General features: G+C 38.7%; 1 protein-coding gene across 6 annotated transcripts in view; it reads right to left on the reverse strand.

Moving 5' to 3' along the window:
• The window catches only part of Tnrc6a (trinucleotide repeat containing adaptor 6A), a 79,247-nt gene that overhangs the window by 37,263 nt on the left and 22,646 nt on the right, over nt 1-19,338 (reverse strand). For 5 of the 6 annotated variants that reach the window (XR_004769087.1, XM_027410289.2, XM_035442244.1 and 2 more), the window contains exons 4-5: nt 15,685-15,706; nt 675-1,067 (exon numbers count right to left, since the gene is read on the reverse strand). Coding sequence is in view for 5 of the 6 variants with exons in the window: in XM_027410289.2 (XP_027266090.1) it covers nt 675-1,067; nt 15,685-15,706 (415 nt within the window). In the remaining variant the exon portion in view is untranslated. Of the gene's footprint in view, nt 1-674; nt 1,068-14,797; nt 14,865-15,684; nt 15,707-19,338 lie in introns of all 6 variants that reach the window. The other variant, XM_035442243.1, reaches the window with a different exon arrangement.

The following is a 19,338-nucleotide window of genomic DNA, read 5'->3' on the forward strand; positions in this document are numbered from 1 at the left end:
TCAAAACAAAACAACCCAAAATCAAAACCCAAAAGAAGATTCCATGAATTAGTCTCTTGACCAATCTGACACAGGAAAGAAGTGGTTTTGGAACACGGGAAGCAAGTCTTAATCAGAATGACAATATGTGTACTTCTAATAATGTGCTGCTCTAGCCACCTGGATTAGACTTCCTTTTCCTTTCCTATCACACCCAATATATTGCCAGAGAACACAAAGGTAGTTGTAAGCATGGCTCTGGAGTCAGATAGAAACTGAGTCCAAAATGTGTTATATCTTAACACACAGAGAGTAGTGCTTGGTATACATGAAAGAGCATCCAGGTAGCAAGTGAGTAGTTACCAGCGATGGTCGGGGACAAAAAGATAGCTACCTTGTGAAGGGTTTCTAAAGAGTAAATGTATGTAACTGCATAACACAAGGAGTAGGGAGGGCTCAATTTTAACTATAAACTTATTAAATATGGGACCTGACAGAAGATGAAAGCAATCACAACATTAACTTTCTAAATAAGTATGAAACTGACAGTAAAGGATTCTCCACTCAAGCTCCCTATTCCTAATTCTTAAAGCTCAGCTCTTGAGCTCTTGTCACACAAAACATATCACGAAAAATTATAGATTATAAACATTACTACACTGCCAATGAGTCCTGTAAGAAATATCTTTTCTCACCTGACTGGTTTTTGCTGTTCTGCACCTCTCCGTTATTTTGTGGCTGTTGATTTGTTACAGCACTGCTTTCTGATTGGCTGTTTAACACCTTAACAGCAGATCCCAGGTTTGCTGCTATGACTGGAAAATGCTGACCCCTCTTTAGAAGCTGTTTGTGTTCCTGGTGGCGAAATCGTGGAGGTACTTCACGAGGATACCGAGGCAAGGCCTGTGGCTGCTGTTGCTGCTCCTGCTGCTGCTGCTGCTGCTGCTGCTGCTGTTGCTGCGGCGGCGGCTGCTGATTGCTGGCTGTAGCTCGCTTGGCATTATTATTAGTGCTGGTTGCTGTGGAAGTGCCGTTATCAGAGTTGGCAGGCTGAGGCTGGCTTACACTGGGCTTTATCTGTTCTGGCACTGATTCCAACAAAAGAACAGAGATGGAAAGGGTTAGCCAGTCAAGTATACCTTAACTTCAAACTCAAAGGCACTACGAAAACAACCTAGACAGAAGCTTTGAGCATCACAACATTTTTTCCTCAGAGGCTCAAGTTCTGAAGAGATGCCACTGCAAGGAATCAAACTTTACTTCTACCGACAGGCTACTCAAGTGTACACAAGGGTAGACCTTCTTGACCAGAATGACACTCATGCTCAACGTCTCTTTATCATGTTACACTATGGCCAGAGAATAAACATTTGTTACTTTACTATGAACCAAAAGAACGAGTGGGACAAATTCACTGATGTCCTAAAACAGTAGCTCTCAACTCATAGGTCATATAAGATATTTACATTATGACTCATAACAGTAGTAAAGTTAGTTATACAGTAGCAATAAAAATAATTTTATGGTTGTGAGGGTCACCACAGCTATATTAAAGGGTCACGGCCTTAGGAAGGGTTGAGAACTACTAAAGGAATCTTCAATTCTCTAACTGTTCTTGTTCTGTTTTCACATTATTTAAATATGTATGTATGTATGTGTGTTCTGCCTGCATGTGTGTGTGCAAGACATATGTACAGTGCCAGAGGAAACCACAGGCATCAGATCCCCTAGGACTGGAGTTACAGACAGTTGTGAGCCACAACCTGGGTGCTGGGACTCTAGCCCAGATCTTCCAGATGAGCAATTAGTGTTCTTAACCACTGAGCCATGTTTCCAGCACCTCTGTTTTTGGTTTCTACCTTATTATCTGAGACATGAATTCACTGTGTAACCTGGGTGCTCTGAAAAATTGATTATATAACTCAGGCTGCCCCAAAACTTGCAATTCTCCTGCCTTACCCTGTGCTGGGGTTACAAATGTATACAAGTATGTCGGACATGGTCTCTACTTTAAGTATTTAGAAGACAGAGGTGGAAAAGCCTTCATTTCCACACAAAGGGGCAAAGCTGTCAATTTTCCACTGGTGAATATAAATCCAAGCAAAAGACCAGCTCAGAATAGGAAGCAAATGCAACTACCAAGAGTGAGAAATGACTTGGCAAGCACCTTAGACAAATCTAAGAAATACTTGTGTGGTGTATGAGTAACTGGAAACTGATGGGTGAATCTGACTGCACGAATGTCTGTAAACAAACTAACTGATGGAAGTACCTTAAAACTGCAAAAATAGACCTCACCTCTGAAACCACAATGGGCACTGTGTCTGGGCTTAGGCTTCAATTCCAGCCCCAATGTACCTGTTGTCTCCTTTCTAAGACCTCCCAGTATCAAAGGCTTTAGTCATTACAAAGCACAGGACATATGCCTGTTTATGTACTGGCTGTTCTTTAATGGCTGGTATGTTGGTTTGAAAGAAAGTGGCCCCCAAAGGAAGTGGCACTATTAAGAGGTGTGGCCTTATTGGAGTATATGTGGAAGTATGTTACAGGAAATGTGTCACTGTGAAGGACAGCTTTGATGTTTCATATATGCTAAAGCCACACCTAGTGAGGCAGACCACTTCCTGTTGCCTGCTAGTCAAGATGTAGAACTCTAAGCTACCTCTTTAGCACATGTCTGCCTATGTGAAGTCATGTCCTACCATGACAATGGACTAATCCTCTGAAACTGTAAGCAGGTCACCAAAATGAAACATTTTCCTTTATGGGAGTTGCTGTGGTCATGGTGTCTCTTCACAGCAATGGAAACCCTAACTGAGACAGCTAGCACACCATTCTATACACCTGCAATAGTTCAATCCCACTACAGAACAAAATAAAGCTCTGACACTGGTGAGGACACTTAAGGGAATTCTGGCAAAGGCTTAAGCGCTCTAGTGCAGCAGTGTGAAACATCCTTGTTTGTTTCTCTTCCATAAAGCAGGACAGCCTTAGCCGATTACCCAGCAAGCTGTAACCAGTCAATAATAGATGCTATTGTTGTTGGGGCTTCTACTGTAAAGAAACTGTGACTGGGGCTTTAGTCAGTGTGCTGTTAAGAGTATGCAGCCCAGCTTCCTCCTGCACCATCAGTTCCAGGGCTGCTTTTCACTCAAAAATCCAAACTAATCTCCCTTTTGTAAAGATTTCCTGAGTTTAACTGATTATCTCTCACACTAATATTTTCTAATATATAATCATGGCCTCCCTTTTTTCCTCAAGGTTACTTTATTTTTTATAGTACTCAAGCAAACTGCAGTCTGAAAAATTACAGTGACAAATATTCTATCTATTGTTTGGAACTTTCAGTCTTTATTATTATTAATTAATATTATTATTATTAATATTATTAATTAGTGTGTGTCAGCTTGGCACAAGTTAGAGTCATTAAAAAAGAGGGAGCCTCATTGAGAAAATGCCTCCTACATAAGATTAGGCTGTAGGCAAGCCTTTGGGGCATTTTCTTAATTAGTAACTGATGGGGGAAGGCCCAGCCCACTGTGGGTGGGGCTACCCTTGGGCTGGTAGTCTTGGGTTTTGGAAGAAAGCAGGATGAGCAAGCCAATAAGCAGCCCACCTCCATGGCATCTGCATTAGTTTCTGTCTCCAGATTCCTGCCCTCACTGCTTTCAAGGATATGAAACTATGAGAGAAATAAACCCTTTCCTCCCCAAGCTGCTTTTGGTCATAGTGTTTCACCACAGCAATAGTAACCCTAAGACAGTGTGTGTGTGTGTGTGTGTGTGTGTGTGTGTGTGTGTGTACACTCGAACCCCTCTTGAGTCAGAGGATAACTTTCAGTGTCAGGTCCCACCTTCCACTGTGTAGATCTTGGGGACCAGACTTAGGGTGTCAGTTTTGGCCACAAACCATGTCACTGGGCCCATCATTTTCATCCTTTAAAAATAATATTTTTATTTTGTATGTTTAAGTGTTTGCCTGTATGTATGTATGTATGTATGTATGTATGTATGTGCATCATATGCATGCTTGGAACTGTTTCACAGTATTAAAACATACATCAAATGAAAAAAAAAATACTAAAAATACTACTGTATTTTTTTGTTTGTATGCCTTATACTACTTTAAGAAATGTGCATCTCTCTGTGTTTTTATGGTTCTAGAGCACAGTAAAAAATAGAATACCAATACAATGTTACCATAAGTCAAGGCAGTAGTGGTTTCAGCCAGAAGTGATAGCACACACCTGCAGTTGAAATACTTTTTGGAAAGGGGAAGACAGTACACGTTTCAGGTTTTGTGAACCATAGAATCTGACACCACTATTCAACTCTGCCACTGCAACACAAAAGCAGCCATAGATAACAGGTCAATCAACAACCTCTAATAAAATTTCCCATGCAGAAGCAGGTAGTTAAGTGTATTTGGGTGATGAGCTGTACTTTTCCAGTTGCTGCCCTACAAAAATATAGTTCAAAAGATCCTACTACTATAGAACATCAAAAAGAGCTTCCAACCAGGCCCACATTGGGCCAAGATGACTTCAAAGGCAAACCAACAGATGAAGGCCCCAAACATACTCATTCTAGTGTATGTGGCACAAGAATGTGGGGTGGGGGATAAGGCTGGAAAGGTGTGACTAGCCATTAAGAGCACTGGCTGCTCTTGCAGAAGGCCTGGGTTATTTCTCACATGGTGGCTTGCAAAGTCTGTAACTCTAGTTCCAAAGGATCTGACGTGATATTTCACCTTACATAACCTCTGGGTAACTTTACTATACAGTCATGAAAGACTATGAGTGAAAAGAGCAAAAAAGTTTTTATCTTAAAAAGAATTTTGATCCTACAGATCTCAAGGTGTTAGGGCACCTCTGAGGGCTCCTATACTCACTTCAATTTTGAACGCCACCACTATAGAAAATCCATGCACGCAATGTAACTGAATACATGGTTCTAGAATTCAAAACAGCCTGAACTAAAAATATAGATTCAAGGTTCAACATACAGACAGAAAAAAAAGAAGTCCTAAAGAGTTATAAAATGAAAACAGTATGATACAAAAACCAGGTTTAAGAATCAGAGAAGAGGGGAGAAGGGACTAGAGAGATGACTCAGAGGTTAAGACCACTGGCTGCTCTTCCAGAGACATTGTGTTCAACTCCTAGTAACCACATGGACTCACAACTTTTAAAGGAAAAATTTCATTCTGTGTGTTTGCCTAACAAGACCACTCATGATCTAGATCTGCATAGCTGTCAAGGAGACAGTCTTATGTATAGCCCTAGCTCATCTAAAACTAGCCATGTAAAACAGGCCAGCTTACATCTCAGAAATGCACCTGCCTCTGCCTCTCAAGTGTAGAGATTAAAGGCCTGCAATAGCAGGCCCAGTCCAAGACCAGGAGCTTTAAGGCAAAACCAATTACATAGTTTGTGGTCTACACGGCCAGCTCTGGCTGTGAGAAAACCTGTTTCCAAGATAAAAAATTTAGAAATAATAAAATAAATTTCTACCTATCAAATAACTAAATTAAACTCCAAATGCATTTGCTTAAAGCAGGTCCAGTTCCCAGTGCTAACAGACCCAAGCTGCTCTCAACAAGGGAAGCTTCTTCCTGCAGTGTCAGCAGTAAACAAAGATACATAACTGCTTACAGCGCTGACAACAAGAGACAGAGTGTTCAGCTCTACGTGAAACATCTGTATCAATACCACCATCATCAAGGCTCAGCAAATATTATGGAAGAGGAGATGGAGAGAATTCAGGAGCCAGAGGATGGGGAGGGGTTCTGTGAGATGATATCCTCTGGTCAGGGCATGGCTGCTACAATCAGGAACTCACAGTTCAGGTAGCAACTGTGGCTACCTGAACAAGACCTTCCTAAAAATCAAGCCACTCCAGCATACAAGGACTAGATGATGGAGCTCCAGGCCCCACCCCTAGCAGGAGCTACTCACACTGGATAGTTGCTGGGGTAGGAAGAATTATTCTTTTTGGAGGATATGACCACTGTACATGAGCAGTACTAACTGGAAAGTGAGTTATCAAAATAAATTAAAAAAAAAGACATGAAGTTAAAATATATGTTAGGGATGGACATGGAAGGAGTTAGAGGAAAATGGGGGTTAGTTGACATGATCATTTTATTGTATGCATGTATAAAATTACTGGAAATTTAAGAAACCTTAAAATATAATTGTTCAAATGATATTTTTTTACATACATTTGTAAACATTCTTTAAAAGTTTCATACAGAATAGGGGCTCAGTTGGCAGAGTGATTGTCTAACAAACATGAAGCCCTCCCTGGGTTTGATTCCTAGCACAGTATAAACTAACTGGACTGGATGTAGGTGGCTCACATCTGTAATCCCAACACTGAAGAAGTGGAGGCAAGAGAATCAAAAGTTCAAGGGCATTCTCAGCCACATAGTTTAAGGCCATCCTGGGCTTTGTGAAACTGTCTCAGAGGGGGACAAAAAGGTCACAAAATAAAATCGCTATAGATAGAAAAAAGTTAACATGGAGCAAAATAACACATCTGAAATTTACCTGTCAAGACAATACCACCTGGGGTCTTCCTTAGTGTTAAATTAATTCCAATAGAAAACAATTATGACCTTAAAATCCTAAACATTCAAAGCCAATAATTCTAGCTGTTCTAGAATTATTCTATATTCTTCGCAAAGAGAAGCTGTTCTTCCCCCTCATCTCTCCAACCTCTACCTCATCAAAGACTTTCAAAAGACACATACCCAATGAGAATATCAACACTTATCAGACAGTTGTCCACATCAAAACATTTCAGTAGGGGGCTGGAGAGATGGCTCAGAGGTTAAGAGCATTGGCTGTTTTTCAGAGGCCCTGAGTTCAATTCCCAGCCACCACATGATGACTCCCGGCCATCTATAATGAGATTTGGTGCCCTCTTCTGGCATACAGGCATACATGTAGGCAGTACATTGTATGCATAATAAATAAATAAATCTTTAAGAAAAACATTTCATTAAAAAGGGGTTCCAACTTCTGTTGCTTTTCCATGTCATAGCTTTCAGTAGTCTATGGAGGAAAAGCGTCTGATCAGTTACTGCCTCAGAAGTACTACAGTATCTTAAGTTTCATCTCCTTGCATTTTTGAGGCAATAAGAGGGAAATAAGCCAACTAGCTGACCAATTAGAATAAATCGTTTTTTAATCAACACAAATGAGTTTATAAATCAAATTTATCAAAAGCATGAAAAACACTGCACTGGCATAAACAACACTGTCTTGCAGATGCTTCCCCAGCATAATGAAAATCCCATATTCTGCAGTAACCAGTCAGCTCTGAAATGCTGAGTACAAAAGAAGCAGTCTGTTTTTAAACTGCAAAGCCTTAAGATAAAATGCTAAAATTTTTACTGATTAATAGAGTTTTAAGGTGCTGGGAATAAGTCTAGGAAATAATTGCTTGTCAATCCACTAACTCCTGCTAGTTCTTACTAAGTATCATAACTTGAATGGCGGTTTAAAAATATTTTAAATAGTGTATTTTATGCAGGCATGAGTCAATCTTTACATTTCTGTTGAGAAGTCCCTAGGGGCCCCAGGCAGTGATGGCATAGGCCTTAAATCCTAACACTTGGGAGGCAGAGATAGGTAGATCTCTGAGTTTAAGGCTAGCCTGGTGTAGAGTTTCAGGGCAGTCAGGGATACACAGAGAAACCCTGTCTCAAAAAACTGAAGGAATAAGAACAGAAAGAAAATTCCCTAAGGAAAAACAGCAATATACCATAAACTACCAGTTCAAAATTAAATAGCAAATAAAAATATTAAATTGAGCTCACTTAGTTTTAATTTATCTCACAAATTCTAGAATAGCTCCGCTCCCTAAAAGGACTCTCTACCTTCCTACTCAAGGCCTCTCCTCCCCACCCCTTACACAACAGATTCCTCTCCTTGACAGCTATGCAGATCTAGATCATGAGTGGTCTTGTTAGGCAAACACACAGAATGAAACTTTTCTTTTAAAAAAGGCTAGCTCTGACCAGGCAGTGGTGGCACACACCTTTAATGCCAACACTTAGGAGGCAGAAGCAGGAGGATGTCTGTGAGTTCGAGACCAGCCTGATCTATAGAGTGAGTTCCAGGGACAGCCAAAGCTACAAAAGAGAAACCCTGTCTCAAAGGGGGGGGGGGGCACTAGCTCTGTCTACTCTAAACCACAGGGGTTTCTTTGGGCATGAAACTTGTTTACAGTGTTCACAATATAGACTATCGCTGAATCTTGTCCAAATATTTAAGAGTCAGAAAAGAGATGATAAAGATCTACTTTTCACCTAGAGGCATACCCTACAAGAAAAGGGCAGGACCATCCTTCTGAGGTTCCAAATCTGCTAGAATTAATTTAATTAAAGGATGTTCTCAGCCTCAAAGGCCTACTTCTTATCAGAATCTATGCTTCAGAACCAGGGTTAACATAAAGGTCCACATGCCCAAGTCTGGAAAACTCTTCTAAAAAACACTAGAGGCCAATACCTACAGAGCTCTAGTTTTGTTTGTAACTCAAAAATAAAGTGGCAATACCTAAAAATTCAGCTGGAAGTTAACAGAAAATACCCAGTGAGCAGATAACACTACAAAATGCTTCAGTTTCTACAGTCTTTAGGATTATAAGCAAAATTTTCTAACAGACCATCAGATCTAGCAGATCTAACAGATCAACAGTAGGTTATCCAAGCATAAAAATAAGACAAATAAGGTCTAAAAACTTGTGATTTAACCAAATAAAAGTGTTCTGGTTTTAAAATATACACATATTTCAAATTAAAAGGATCTGCTTTCTCCTCCTACATCTTTCACCCCACCTTCCCTATTATAAGAAAAGATGAATGCACTGTTTCAGTTTAATGAGGTCTAATTTAAGAAAACATTCAACATTCAACTTAGCTTAGAACTGAAAGTCAAAGATAACATTATAGAAGCTACCTGATTTTGTGTTTCCCTCTGAGTATATATCTTACTTTTCTGTGTATGTGTGTCCATGGGGCCTGGTGCTCCTAATCAGGTATCCCCCAACTGCAGAATGACTTCAGACATGGCTTGGTTCCTAATACATGGAGTTTCCCCCTCATGGCCACAATCCCGTTATCTCAGACTAGGAATCCATGTAACATGAGAAATACAACAAGCACTAACCAGAAAATAACTAATAAGCATGTACTTGCTAATAAAAATTCAAAGTTAAACAGGTAAACAAAAATGTATAAATCATTAAAATTAGTACAGTAAATAAAGGGGCTGGAGAGATGGCTCAGGGGTTATGAGTACCGACTTCCAGAGGACCAGGGTTGAATTCCCAGCACCTACATGGTAGCTCACAACTTTCTGTAACTCCAAGATCTGACACCCTCACATAGACATACATGCAAGCAAAGTACCAATGCACATAAAATAAAAATAATTATAAAAAAATCAAGAAAATTCCAATCTTAACCTACCAATCTTAAAGATTTACTCTTTTACTTTGTATGTATGCTTGTGCACGAGTCCCCAGAGGCCAGAAGATGTCAGATCACGTGGAACTAGAGTTGCTGGCAGTATGGGTGCTAGAAAATTAACTGCAGTTCTCTGCAAGAACAGTTAGCATCTTAACCTAACTATCTCCCTAACCTGCCTGTCTTACCCTCCCACAATGCACTATGATTCACCTTGACTGGACTGGCCTCTACTTTAATGGAAGAAAAAAGCAAATTACTATTTGGGTGTGGAGGTCCTGAAGTGCTGTAGAAACTCCTAGTGTATTATTTCAAAAAGCTGAAAGACTGGTAGAATATTGTAAAGCTACAGTGGTGGAAACTTAAATTTCACTTGGATGCCAGGTGTATTTGTTATCTTTCATCATGATTCCATACTGTTGAGGTATTATTTCCATTTTACAGATTAAGTGACAGACACAGAAGAAAGCTGCTCATGCAAAAGCACCTAGTAAATAGCAAAGCTAAAAGGTTAAATCAGTGCGATCCTGAAACAACTGCCCTGTTTAGTGTACATTAACTTTCATCGTAATTTGAAATTAAGAGTAAAGTCAAACCCTCTAACAATAGGGGAATGGCTAATAAAGGATTAACCACTTTAAAAATGATTTCATGTCAGTTAAAATAAGGCATTTAATGTGGGCTCAATGAGTTAACATTAATGGGAAAAAGAAAGGAAACAAGCCAAGATCTGTATTCTGTGGTGCTATCTTGCTTGTACAAATAAAGCCTGTCTGATAGTCAGAAAATGGAGCTTACCACTAGCTAACCATAGAGGTCTGGAGGTCTGTACAGACAGACAGGAAGTGACGTAGCTAGGTAGAAACAGGATATAAACAGGGAGAAACAGGAACTCGCTCTCTGGTCTGCTGAGATGCTAAGGAGGTAAGGTGTGGCTGTGGCTGGCTCCTTCTGTCTGATCTCTCAGCTCTTCCTCTATCTGACTCTGGGTTTTTATTAATTAGACCAATTAAGAACTCCATTTACATTATGATGCCCAACATGGGGCATGAACCCATGATCCTGAGATTAAAGAGTCTCAGGTGCTACAGACTGAGCTAGCCAGGCCTTTTTTTTTTTTTAAATGAGCCAGATAATTAATTAATTAATTAATTAATTTGCAATTGAAGTACTCTTCAATAACCTCCTTGGCCTGAGATTTTTTTGTCATAGTCCTTAATCACTATACAATTGCAACCAGCCACTTTCCGTGGCTTCCCCTCTTGATCAATTTCATAGAGGCCTACTTGTAGATTCTCAATTAAAGTGCTGCTCTCTAAAAACTCAGATTTTCTACCCACATACTTGCACAATACCTACACAATATTCTGCCTCGAGGCCCCACAGCTTTATATTCTACAACACAGACATGGGCTGGATTATCTCCCATTTGAGTGTGTAAGTTAAGAAACTTGTCCAAAACCATAGAAATAATGACTGCAAACGTGACAGTCATTCCCAGCTACTGTCTCTAGCAGTGACTCAAAGCTTTCAGCCTCTGGCCATCCCAGCAACATTTCCCTTAAGACATCAAAGAACAAAGGCTCTTGTTCAGAATGTACTGAGACCTACATGCTACTCTTATCAGAATTAAAGGACTGTAAGTGTACATTAACACAGGTGAAATGTTTTTGTGTGTGCTGTCTTTTTGGAGGATTGTTAGTGGGTGTTAACTGATACAACTACTCCTACTAACTCATCTTAATTCTTCTCCAAAAGCTTAAAAGAGAGATCCCTGGGTTGTTTATTTTGAAATGAAATTATTGTTTCATTAATTAATAATTCTACTAATTATTGTTTTAGTAGAATCTTAGACTCTCAACTCAGGACACACAATTCTGGGATACTCTTACAACATTCCCAAAAACTATGGGCTCTTCTCCTTAATTCCTGAACCTAGTTATTGACTATAGCTCACTGCTAAACTACTTTCTCCTACCCCCTATTTCCTTTTCAGAATCACCACACATAATTGAAACACACTCTTTCACTTCCATCAATTTAAACATTTACTGGTGACTGTTTCTAAAACAAAATGGAGTCCTCAGCATTTTCTGTGAATTTACCATGTGAATTCCCCTTCTTATTAGTAAGGGGAAAGGAAAAATGGTGATTCTAATAACCAAACAAAATTTTTTCTTAACTATTTCCCATGAAAGTAGACAGCTATTTCCCCGCTTCTTGTTAGCATAGAATTACAAATCTTACTTGTTACACAGCTCAAAGTATCTCTCACAGGAAGAAAACAATCTGCTTTTAGGAAGTCCTTAATAATCAATCATCTCTGTTCCGTTTCAAACATCAGCAGGCATTGGCCTCCAAATCATCTCACAAAGCAAAAGAACCATAGTGGTACACTGAATAATAAGCCAGACTAATTTCAACACCACCCTAATTCTCCTAGTGGTTAATCTCCCACCTTTGTGACAGAATGAGCTATGGCTACCCACCTCAGAGCATGGGTACCAAATTCTCTGGGGTATCACATCAGCTGTGAACAGCTTCTTCCATACACCTAACAGCCTCAGTCATCTACACCGTATCACATGCCTGAAGCTATAGCTTTCTGATGTCTCAGTTTTCTACTCTGAAGCTCTGTGAGGACACTTAAGATGCTGAACTTTGTTCAGCATGAGGTTTGATCATTGAGAAATAAGAACTAATGCCATTTCAGAAATGAAAACTGTAATTGCATCATATGGCACAGCAGTACCTCTTCAAGTACATACCACAAAGAGATAAAGGGAGCACCTTGACTCTAGGCCCATTGCAGACTTATTTACAATAGCAAAGGTGACAAAACATGAATGTGTCAGCAGATGAAGAAACTGTAGCATACACCTTCGAATGAGCACACACAGACAAACGGATGGACACAAACACGGACACCCCTCCCCCAACACCATGGAATGTTCTTCAGCATAAAAAAGGGGTTTCTTTAGAAAAGAAAAGGGGGGGAGGTCTTGATATTCAGAATGACTGAGGTAACCTGAAGCCAAAATACTACATAATCTCACTTAAATGTGGGATTAAAAAAAAGTAAATCATAGAGATTTTAGCTTTAACCAGGTGCTTAAATGCTTGCTTACCATGTAAGGCCCTTGGCACAATCCCCAATGCTGTCAAAACAAAATGAAACCCAAATCCCTCAGAACTGATTACTTAATCACTAGGGACAGAGATGAGGCTGAATGGATTAAAGGGTGCAAAGTTGGGGGCTGGGAAGAGAGCTCAGCAGGTAAAGGCCCTTGCCCTCAAACAAAAGGAAGATAGACTTAAGTTCTGTTGTAACCAAAAATCAGAACAAATTAAAACAAGATACAGCATCGGGGTAACAGATGAGTCAGTTTACTCGACAATAGTGCTTAGTTCACTTTGTGCATCAGAACAATTCAACATAGGCCAAACCTGACTGTCCTCTCTAATTCACAATCTCTACCAACTATAAACCCCTATCATCACAGACACATACACACCATAAAAATAAAATGCCATTTATGAATAAAAAATTGTGATCAGTTATGAAGAGAGCTGACAGTAAATCATTGATGAAATGAAATAATAGCAAACAGCACACTGCATCCTAAGAGACTTTCCTATAGTCAGTTTAATATTCTTAGACTTGTGGAAAATCTAGAAACCAGAAAGTAGTTTAAGCAAGGAAGTAAAAGGATGATTTACATTTGGAAAAGACATTAAACAGTAGGTACTCAAAGATCACATTGAAGAAGAAATATCTGTAGATCAATCAACAATCTAAGACAAAATATAATCAAGTGTCCAAAATCATAGATATAATAAAATTCTGAAAAATGGAAATGGGTAGAGACCAAAAGCAAATGGAGCAAGGCACAGTGAAGAACCTGGACCAAAAAGCAAACAGAAAATAACATGAAAAAGACAAATGCTGTAAAAACTGTATAAAATGTTGGTTGGGGCAAATGGGTTGGCTAGAGCATAAAAGGCCACATTAAAAGAACCATGAAAGAACAGAGGAGTTTGGTTATGAAAAGAGAAAACAAAAACAACAAACAGGCTAGTGGAGTAAGGGCAAATGTAGTTGTAGGAGAGATAATGGTAACTGTCTCAGAACTCTGATCAGTCATAATCTCAATTTCAACTCCTCTTCTGACTGTAGGATCTCAACAATGTAGCCCTGGCTTGCCTCAAACTCACTATATAAACCAGGTTGGCCTTGATCTCAGAGATCCTCCTGTTTCTGTCTCTGTCTCTGTCTCTGTCTCTGTGATTAAAGGTATATACCACTACAGAGCAGCTCTGTAACTCTTATCTATTACACCTGGCATCTCATCTATTTACGCTGTATTCTTTCTCTTCCCTCTCTGGTCTTGCTTCTCCATGATCACTAAGTCTCTAGGCCTGCATTTTGTCAATCCCAATACCCCTAATGCAGAGACAAATGTTCCATCCTTATTCTGTCTACCCATCTCCTCTGTCCAGAAATATATTTATATAATATATTAGCACTATTAAATCTCCACTCATGTTTCAGCCAGTTTTTTTCCATTCACAGAGGTTAACACCTTTAAAATATGAAAAAAAAAAATTATCTACCATTCAGAATATCCTAGCCTGGGATACAGAAGCAACCCTGTCTCAAAACAAAATAAATAAACCATGCCACTCTTTTGCTTAAGCTCTTTATTAGAGGCTCCTAGCTGCCTATAAAAGTCTAAGCTCCTTAGTATGTTTATATATGAACATATAACATTTACATAAATTCATAAAGCTCACTTTGACTGGATTCTCACCTATTTCTTCAGCCTCAACTCTCTCCATTCCAGACTCTGTGTTGAAGGCTCTTGGATTGCTACCACTGCACATAATACCACACCGTTTTTTCTCTGGGATCTGAACTAACTCATCCTTCCTGCATTTCATTCTTTGGCCATTGAATCCTAATCTGAAGACTTTCCTTCATTCCTGCCAGGTGAAACAGCACTCCCTATTGCTTAAGGACAACTTAAACAATTAATCAGCCAAGCTACATTGTATTATGTTCTGTTTGAGAATACCTCCAATGTCCACTATGCAATAGGGACCTTAAGGATTAAAATTTCTTTTTTTTATGCAGACACCCGTGTTCTTGTATGCACCACTTTTTGAGTGTCATCCTCAGAAATGCCATCCATCTTCTTCAGGACACGGTCTCTCACTGGCCTGGAGTTCACAAATTGCTCCAGGTATTATCCTGCATCCATTTCCAGCACTGGGATTGTAACAGCAAGCTGTCATGCTCAGCACTTTACATGGCTCCTTGAGGTTAAATTCATGGCTGACTTACCTCCCCAGAGATTAGAAGTTCTCCAGAAACTACCAGGTGGGGTGAAGACAGGCCACTCATGGGAGCCCTGAAGCCAGAAATCAACACTGGTATCGCCAAAGTGGAGAGACTGGGTACTTCTCTCCAGCCTTGGTCAGAACTGTAAATCAATCCACTTACACCCTCAAATTCCTGTCTCTCAGTTTCTCCTTAGGTTCATTCATGTAAACATTTTCTTCAGTAAAATATAGGCTTTATCTGTTCTTATTTACTCTAATAGATGCCACCTTAACTAATGTCAATCTCATAACCAAAGGTTGTACTACTGAGTACACATACTAATGAGATAGAGAACGTATTTCTGACATGGCTAAAACCCCAATTAAGTTCAGCCTCTGGGCTGTATAACTTTCACTACTAAGTATTCAAGGGCTGTGAAGTTTAGGATTTAGGAGGGATTAAGCTCTAAGTCTTCAGCCCAGGGTCCACTAGGTAACCTGGTTCAATGACTGTGGGGTTAGCAATTTATTACTTAGATGATAATACAAGAATAGGTGCCACTACTGTGCCTTTGTAAAGGACAGAGAACAAGGAGCAAAGCAGGCAGGAATCTCACCTTACCCCACCTCGCCCCTGCATACAAGATTTTAGAATGAAAGACCAAAAGGAAGGCTTGTACCCAAGACTCTCATCAGACAGCATCAGAAAACAGCTTTAGGGCAGTATCTTCTCCATGTGGTGATATTCACCATAAATAAGCCCCAAAGGAAGACACCAAGGTGACCTCAAAGTAGTCTGCCCCACCCCAGTTTTCTTCATAAACTTCTCTCCCATCCCAAAGTGAATAAAAATGCACATAAACAACTTTGTTTTAATGAAATAAGAAGAAATAGCTTTAAATAACGTACCTTTGATTTTTTGTTCAGTGGCCTAAAATGAAAACAAACAAACAAAAAACAATGTAAATATGAAACTGAAAGAAATGAATTGTTATGATAAAATGCTCATATATTACTATTATATAAGATATACATTTTTATTAAAGAAATTATCTTTAGATGAACTGTACAGGAAAAGACATGCAAAGCATTCTTTTCCCACAGATGTGCCCCATTGTTCTTCATATTATGTTTACTAATAAAAAATTCTGTAATGATTTGTTAGACATAAAGCATAGAAGACATTTTATGGTGGCTTATAATTTTTCAAAGGTGAGCTGCATTTTTCTCATGTTATACTTAAAATAGTTTCATAATTATCACCTTTGTATAAATAGGTTTTTAAACAAATTTTGCATGTCTGAGTGGCTTCAAATAATCACAGATGAATTATACTTTCTGCAAAAGTTATAAATAATCACTTTGGCCAAATTCGTAATAAATTTAACTTCTGGAGACCAACTTAATATACTATCAACTATATGTTATACATAGATATCTATATTACATATATAGTACATAAATTTCATCATATATTAATATAGTTAACTTAATTATAGTTAAATTAATAGTCAACTTTTCAGTATTGCTAAATGGGAAAACTTTTTTAAACTAACTTGTAGCTTCTGACAAATCTCATGAAAATGACTGATGAGCAGCTGATCTGATAACCCTGCTTCCCAAGGCCTGTGCCTATGCTTACTAGCTAGCTCTCTGACACCAACACTGAGAAGAAGACTGGAGGACAGTGGAGTTGACTTAGGCACCCAGTTCAAACTGCAAGGGCCTTGGCAAGAACTGTGAAATGCAAGAGAAGTCCCCAAGCACAATCACCTTCTCATCATAATTGCTGTACAGAGACCTGAAAGTAAAAGATTCAAAAAGATTCAGGCTGACTAAAAAGGGATGAATATTATGTAACTGAATAACAAAGAATTATTTCTTAATTATGATAGTTTTACTTAACTGCCTCAAAGCATAATTCATTTTGCCTAATCAAATAAAATTACTAAGCTACCAAAAATTCCATTATAAATTATACCATTATAAATATATATAATAAAAACTACAGCAGTTACTCTACTTTTGAAGCCACACCAAATGTTCATCTTCCACTATGGTGCTTTGTCCAGTTTTAGAGCACTAGAGATACACAAAATAATGGAGGCCCATCTTGTATCTTATGGATCAAAATTAAAAGGAAAACAGTGATGGAAGGGTAATGCTAAAAGGCCTGTCAGCTGGCTAGACAATAGTTATTTATTTTAGGGAGAAGTAATTTTGAAAATCAAGATTATAGAAAAAAATTCTTACAGAGAACTTAGAAGTCTATGAAGTGTTACAAGTACCATGTTATTTATATGTTTAATAATCTTATAAAGCCAGAGTCAGAATATGAATTACTTTGTAAGCCCAAAGCCTTTCTTAAAAAACAAAACAAACTCTATATTTTTTCAAAGAAACATAAATTGCAAGATGCAGAAATTATGACATTATTAAAACCAAAGGCATACAGTGATACTTTTCCAGGCTTTAAAAGACCATGCGGGTGTGATAAAGCAGTTTTATTTGTTCTAGAACAATGATTCTTAAACTTCCTAATGTTGTAACCATTTAATACAATTCTTCATGCTGTGGTGACTATCCCCCCAAACATAAAATTAGATCCGTTGCTGCTTCATAACTGTAATTTTGCTAGTGTTATGAATCATAATGTAATTAATTACCTGTGTTTTCCAATGGTCTTAAGTGACCCTTAGTCGTTTGATCCCCATCCCCCAAAGGCTGCAGCTCACAGGTTAAAAGCAGCTGTTCTGAAACAATGGACAGCCTCACCAGTATTGTCACCTGCAGGAGGTAATCTGAGGTATCTCACCCTGAGCACTGACCTACCAGGGTGAAGGCATAAAGGCAATAGAAATCAACCGATGAGAAGCAAGTGGAAGTGGCTGAATTTTGCTTCTTTAAAAGCAGGTTTCTGGAGGCCAGTCCAAGACTCTAGTATGATCATCAAATTATTATAATGAAAATTTCCATGTGGGCCCAGTATTTTAATAGTAATTGTCTCCACTGCCCCCAAACCATAGCCATTAGTCATACATATGACTACTGACAACTGAAATGAGGTCAGTTTAAACGGAGATCTGTAAAATATATACCAGATTTCTAATAGTGAGCATTTTTCAAATAACTACTTCACTAACAATATTTTATATTGGTTGTGTGTTAAATAAAACAGCACTATCTGGGCTCTACCAAATGACATAAATATATTAGAATTGTCCTTAATGTTTTCTTGAGTTGTTTTTAAAATAGGGTCTCAATACGTAGGCCTGGCTGGCCTTTGACTAATAGAGATAGATGTTTCTGTCTCTGCCTCCCAAGTGCTGGGATTAAAAACTGTTTCTTTTTTACTTTTAAATGATCTTGCCCTTTCAACTCTGCCCTTTTCTGAATAGAAACAGAGGGGTGGATGGGACATGTGGGAGGCAGGGTACTGACTGAAGAAGAGAGGGGAAACTTTGGTCAGGATGTTTAAAAAAAAAAAATTAAGACACAAAGGAATAAAGAATTAATCTAGCTCCTCTCTCTCTCTCTCTCTCTCTCTCTCTCTCTCTCTCTCTCTCTCTCTCTCTCTCTCTCTCTCTCTCTCTGTGTGTGTGTGTGTGTGTGTGTGTGTGTGTGTGTGTATACTTCTGGCTGTCCTGGAACTCTGTAGACCAGGCTGGCCTCAGACTCAAGAATTCCACCTGCCTTCGCCTCCCAAATGCTGGGATTAAAGGCCTCAACCCAACTTTTTAAAAATGATAACTACTACTCAACAGTATTTCCTAGGAATTAACAAATGACATCTAGTCTAAAACCCTGGTCTGCTGAATACTAATCTTCAGAACTGAGGCAGAGTGAGGAGTGTGAAAGGACAGAACATCTCACTGCCCTCAATCAGTGCCTCCTCAATCTGGCCATGTTATCACCAAGGTTACAGAGAAACACACTCATGAGACTAAATAAGCAGCATTTCCAAAAGGGAAGGAAACAGACATTTCCACAGCCTCTTTTAGGCTTTAATAATTCACATTCATAAAACCTGTAAAAGTCTCTTCAATTCAAACAGCAACTAAAATAGCATGAATGATGAAATAAAAGTTTATACCAGGAAATTCCAATTTGTATTGTTTTCCCCAACCCTTCACTATTATATGCTTTCTAGGAACTACAAACACATGTTTAAATGAAGAATATTCTAAATTACCCCTCTATAATTAACCTATTTCTCAACTTCCCTTTTCTTCACTACAGTTCCCTGAAGATTCCTTTTGAAATTTTTCTTCTGAAAATGGAACCTGGGGAGAAGTTCGTGTGAACCCTGTGTTGCTGCTATTGCCCTAGCCCCTCTTTATGGTTAAAACTATGCCTGTACTTCATTGAATTAGTTTCTAGGTCTAAGAACCAGAAGATTCTTCATTATATAAAAGTATTGTACATATATAGCCAGATTTTTAGAACAGAAAAAAAATGTCAAAATGAAGTCATCAGCTCACTGAGCTCCATGTTCATTTACTAGGATGGGGAATATCATTTTTAAAAAGTACCCCCATTTTTATATAGAATTTCTCTTGAGAA

This window comes from Cricetulus griseus, chromosome 3, assembly GCF_003668045.3.
Source record: "Cricetulus griseus strain 17A/GY chromosome 3, alternate assembly CriGri-PICRH-1.0, whole genome shotgun sequence".
In the NCBI taxonomy this organism is placed as follows: domain Eukaryota; kingdom Metazoa; phylum Chordata; class Mammalia; order Rodentia; family Cricetidae; genus Cricetulus; species Cricetulus griseus.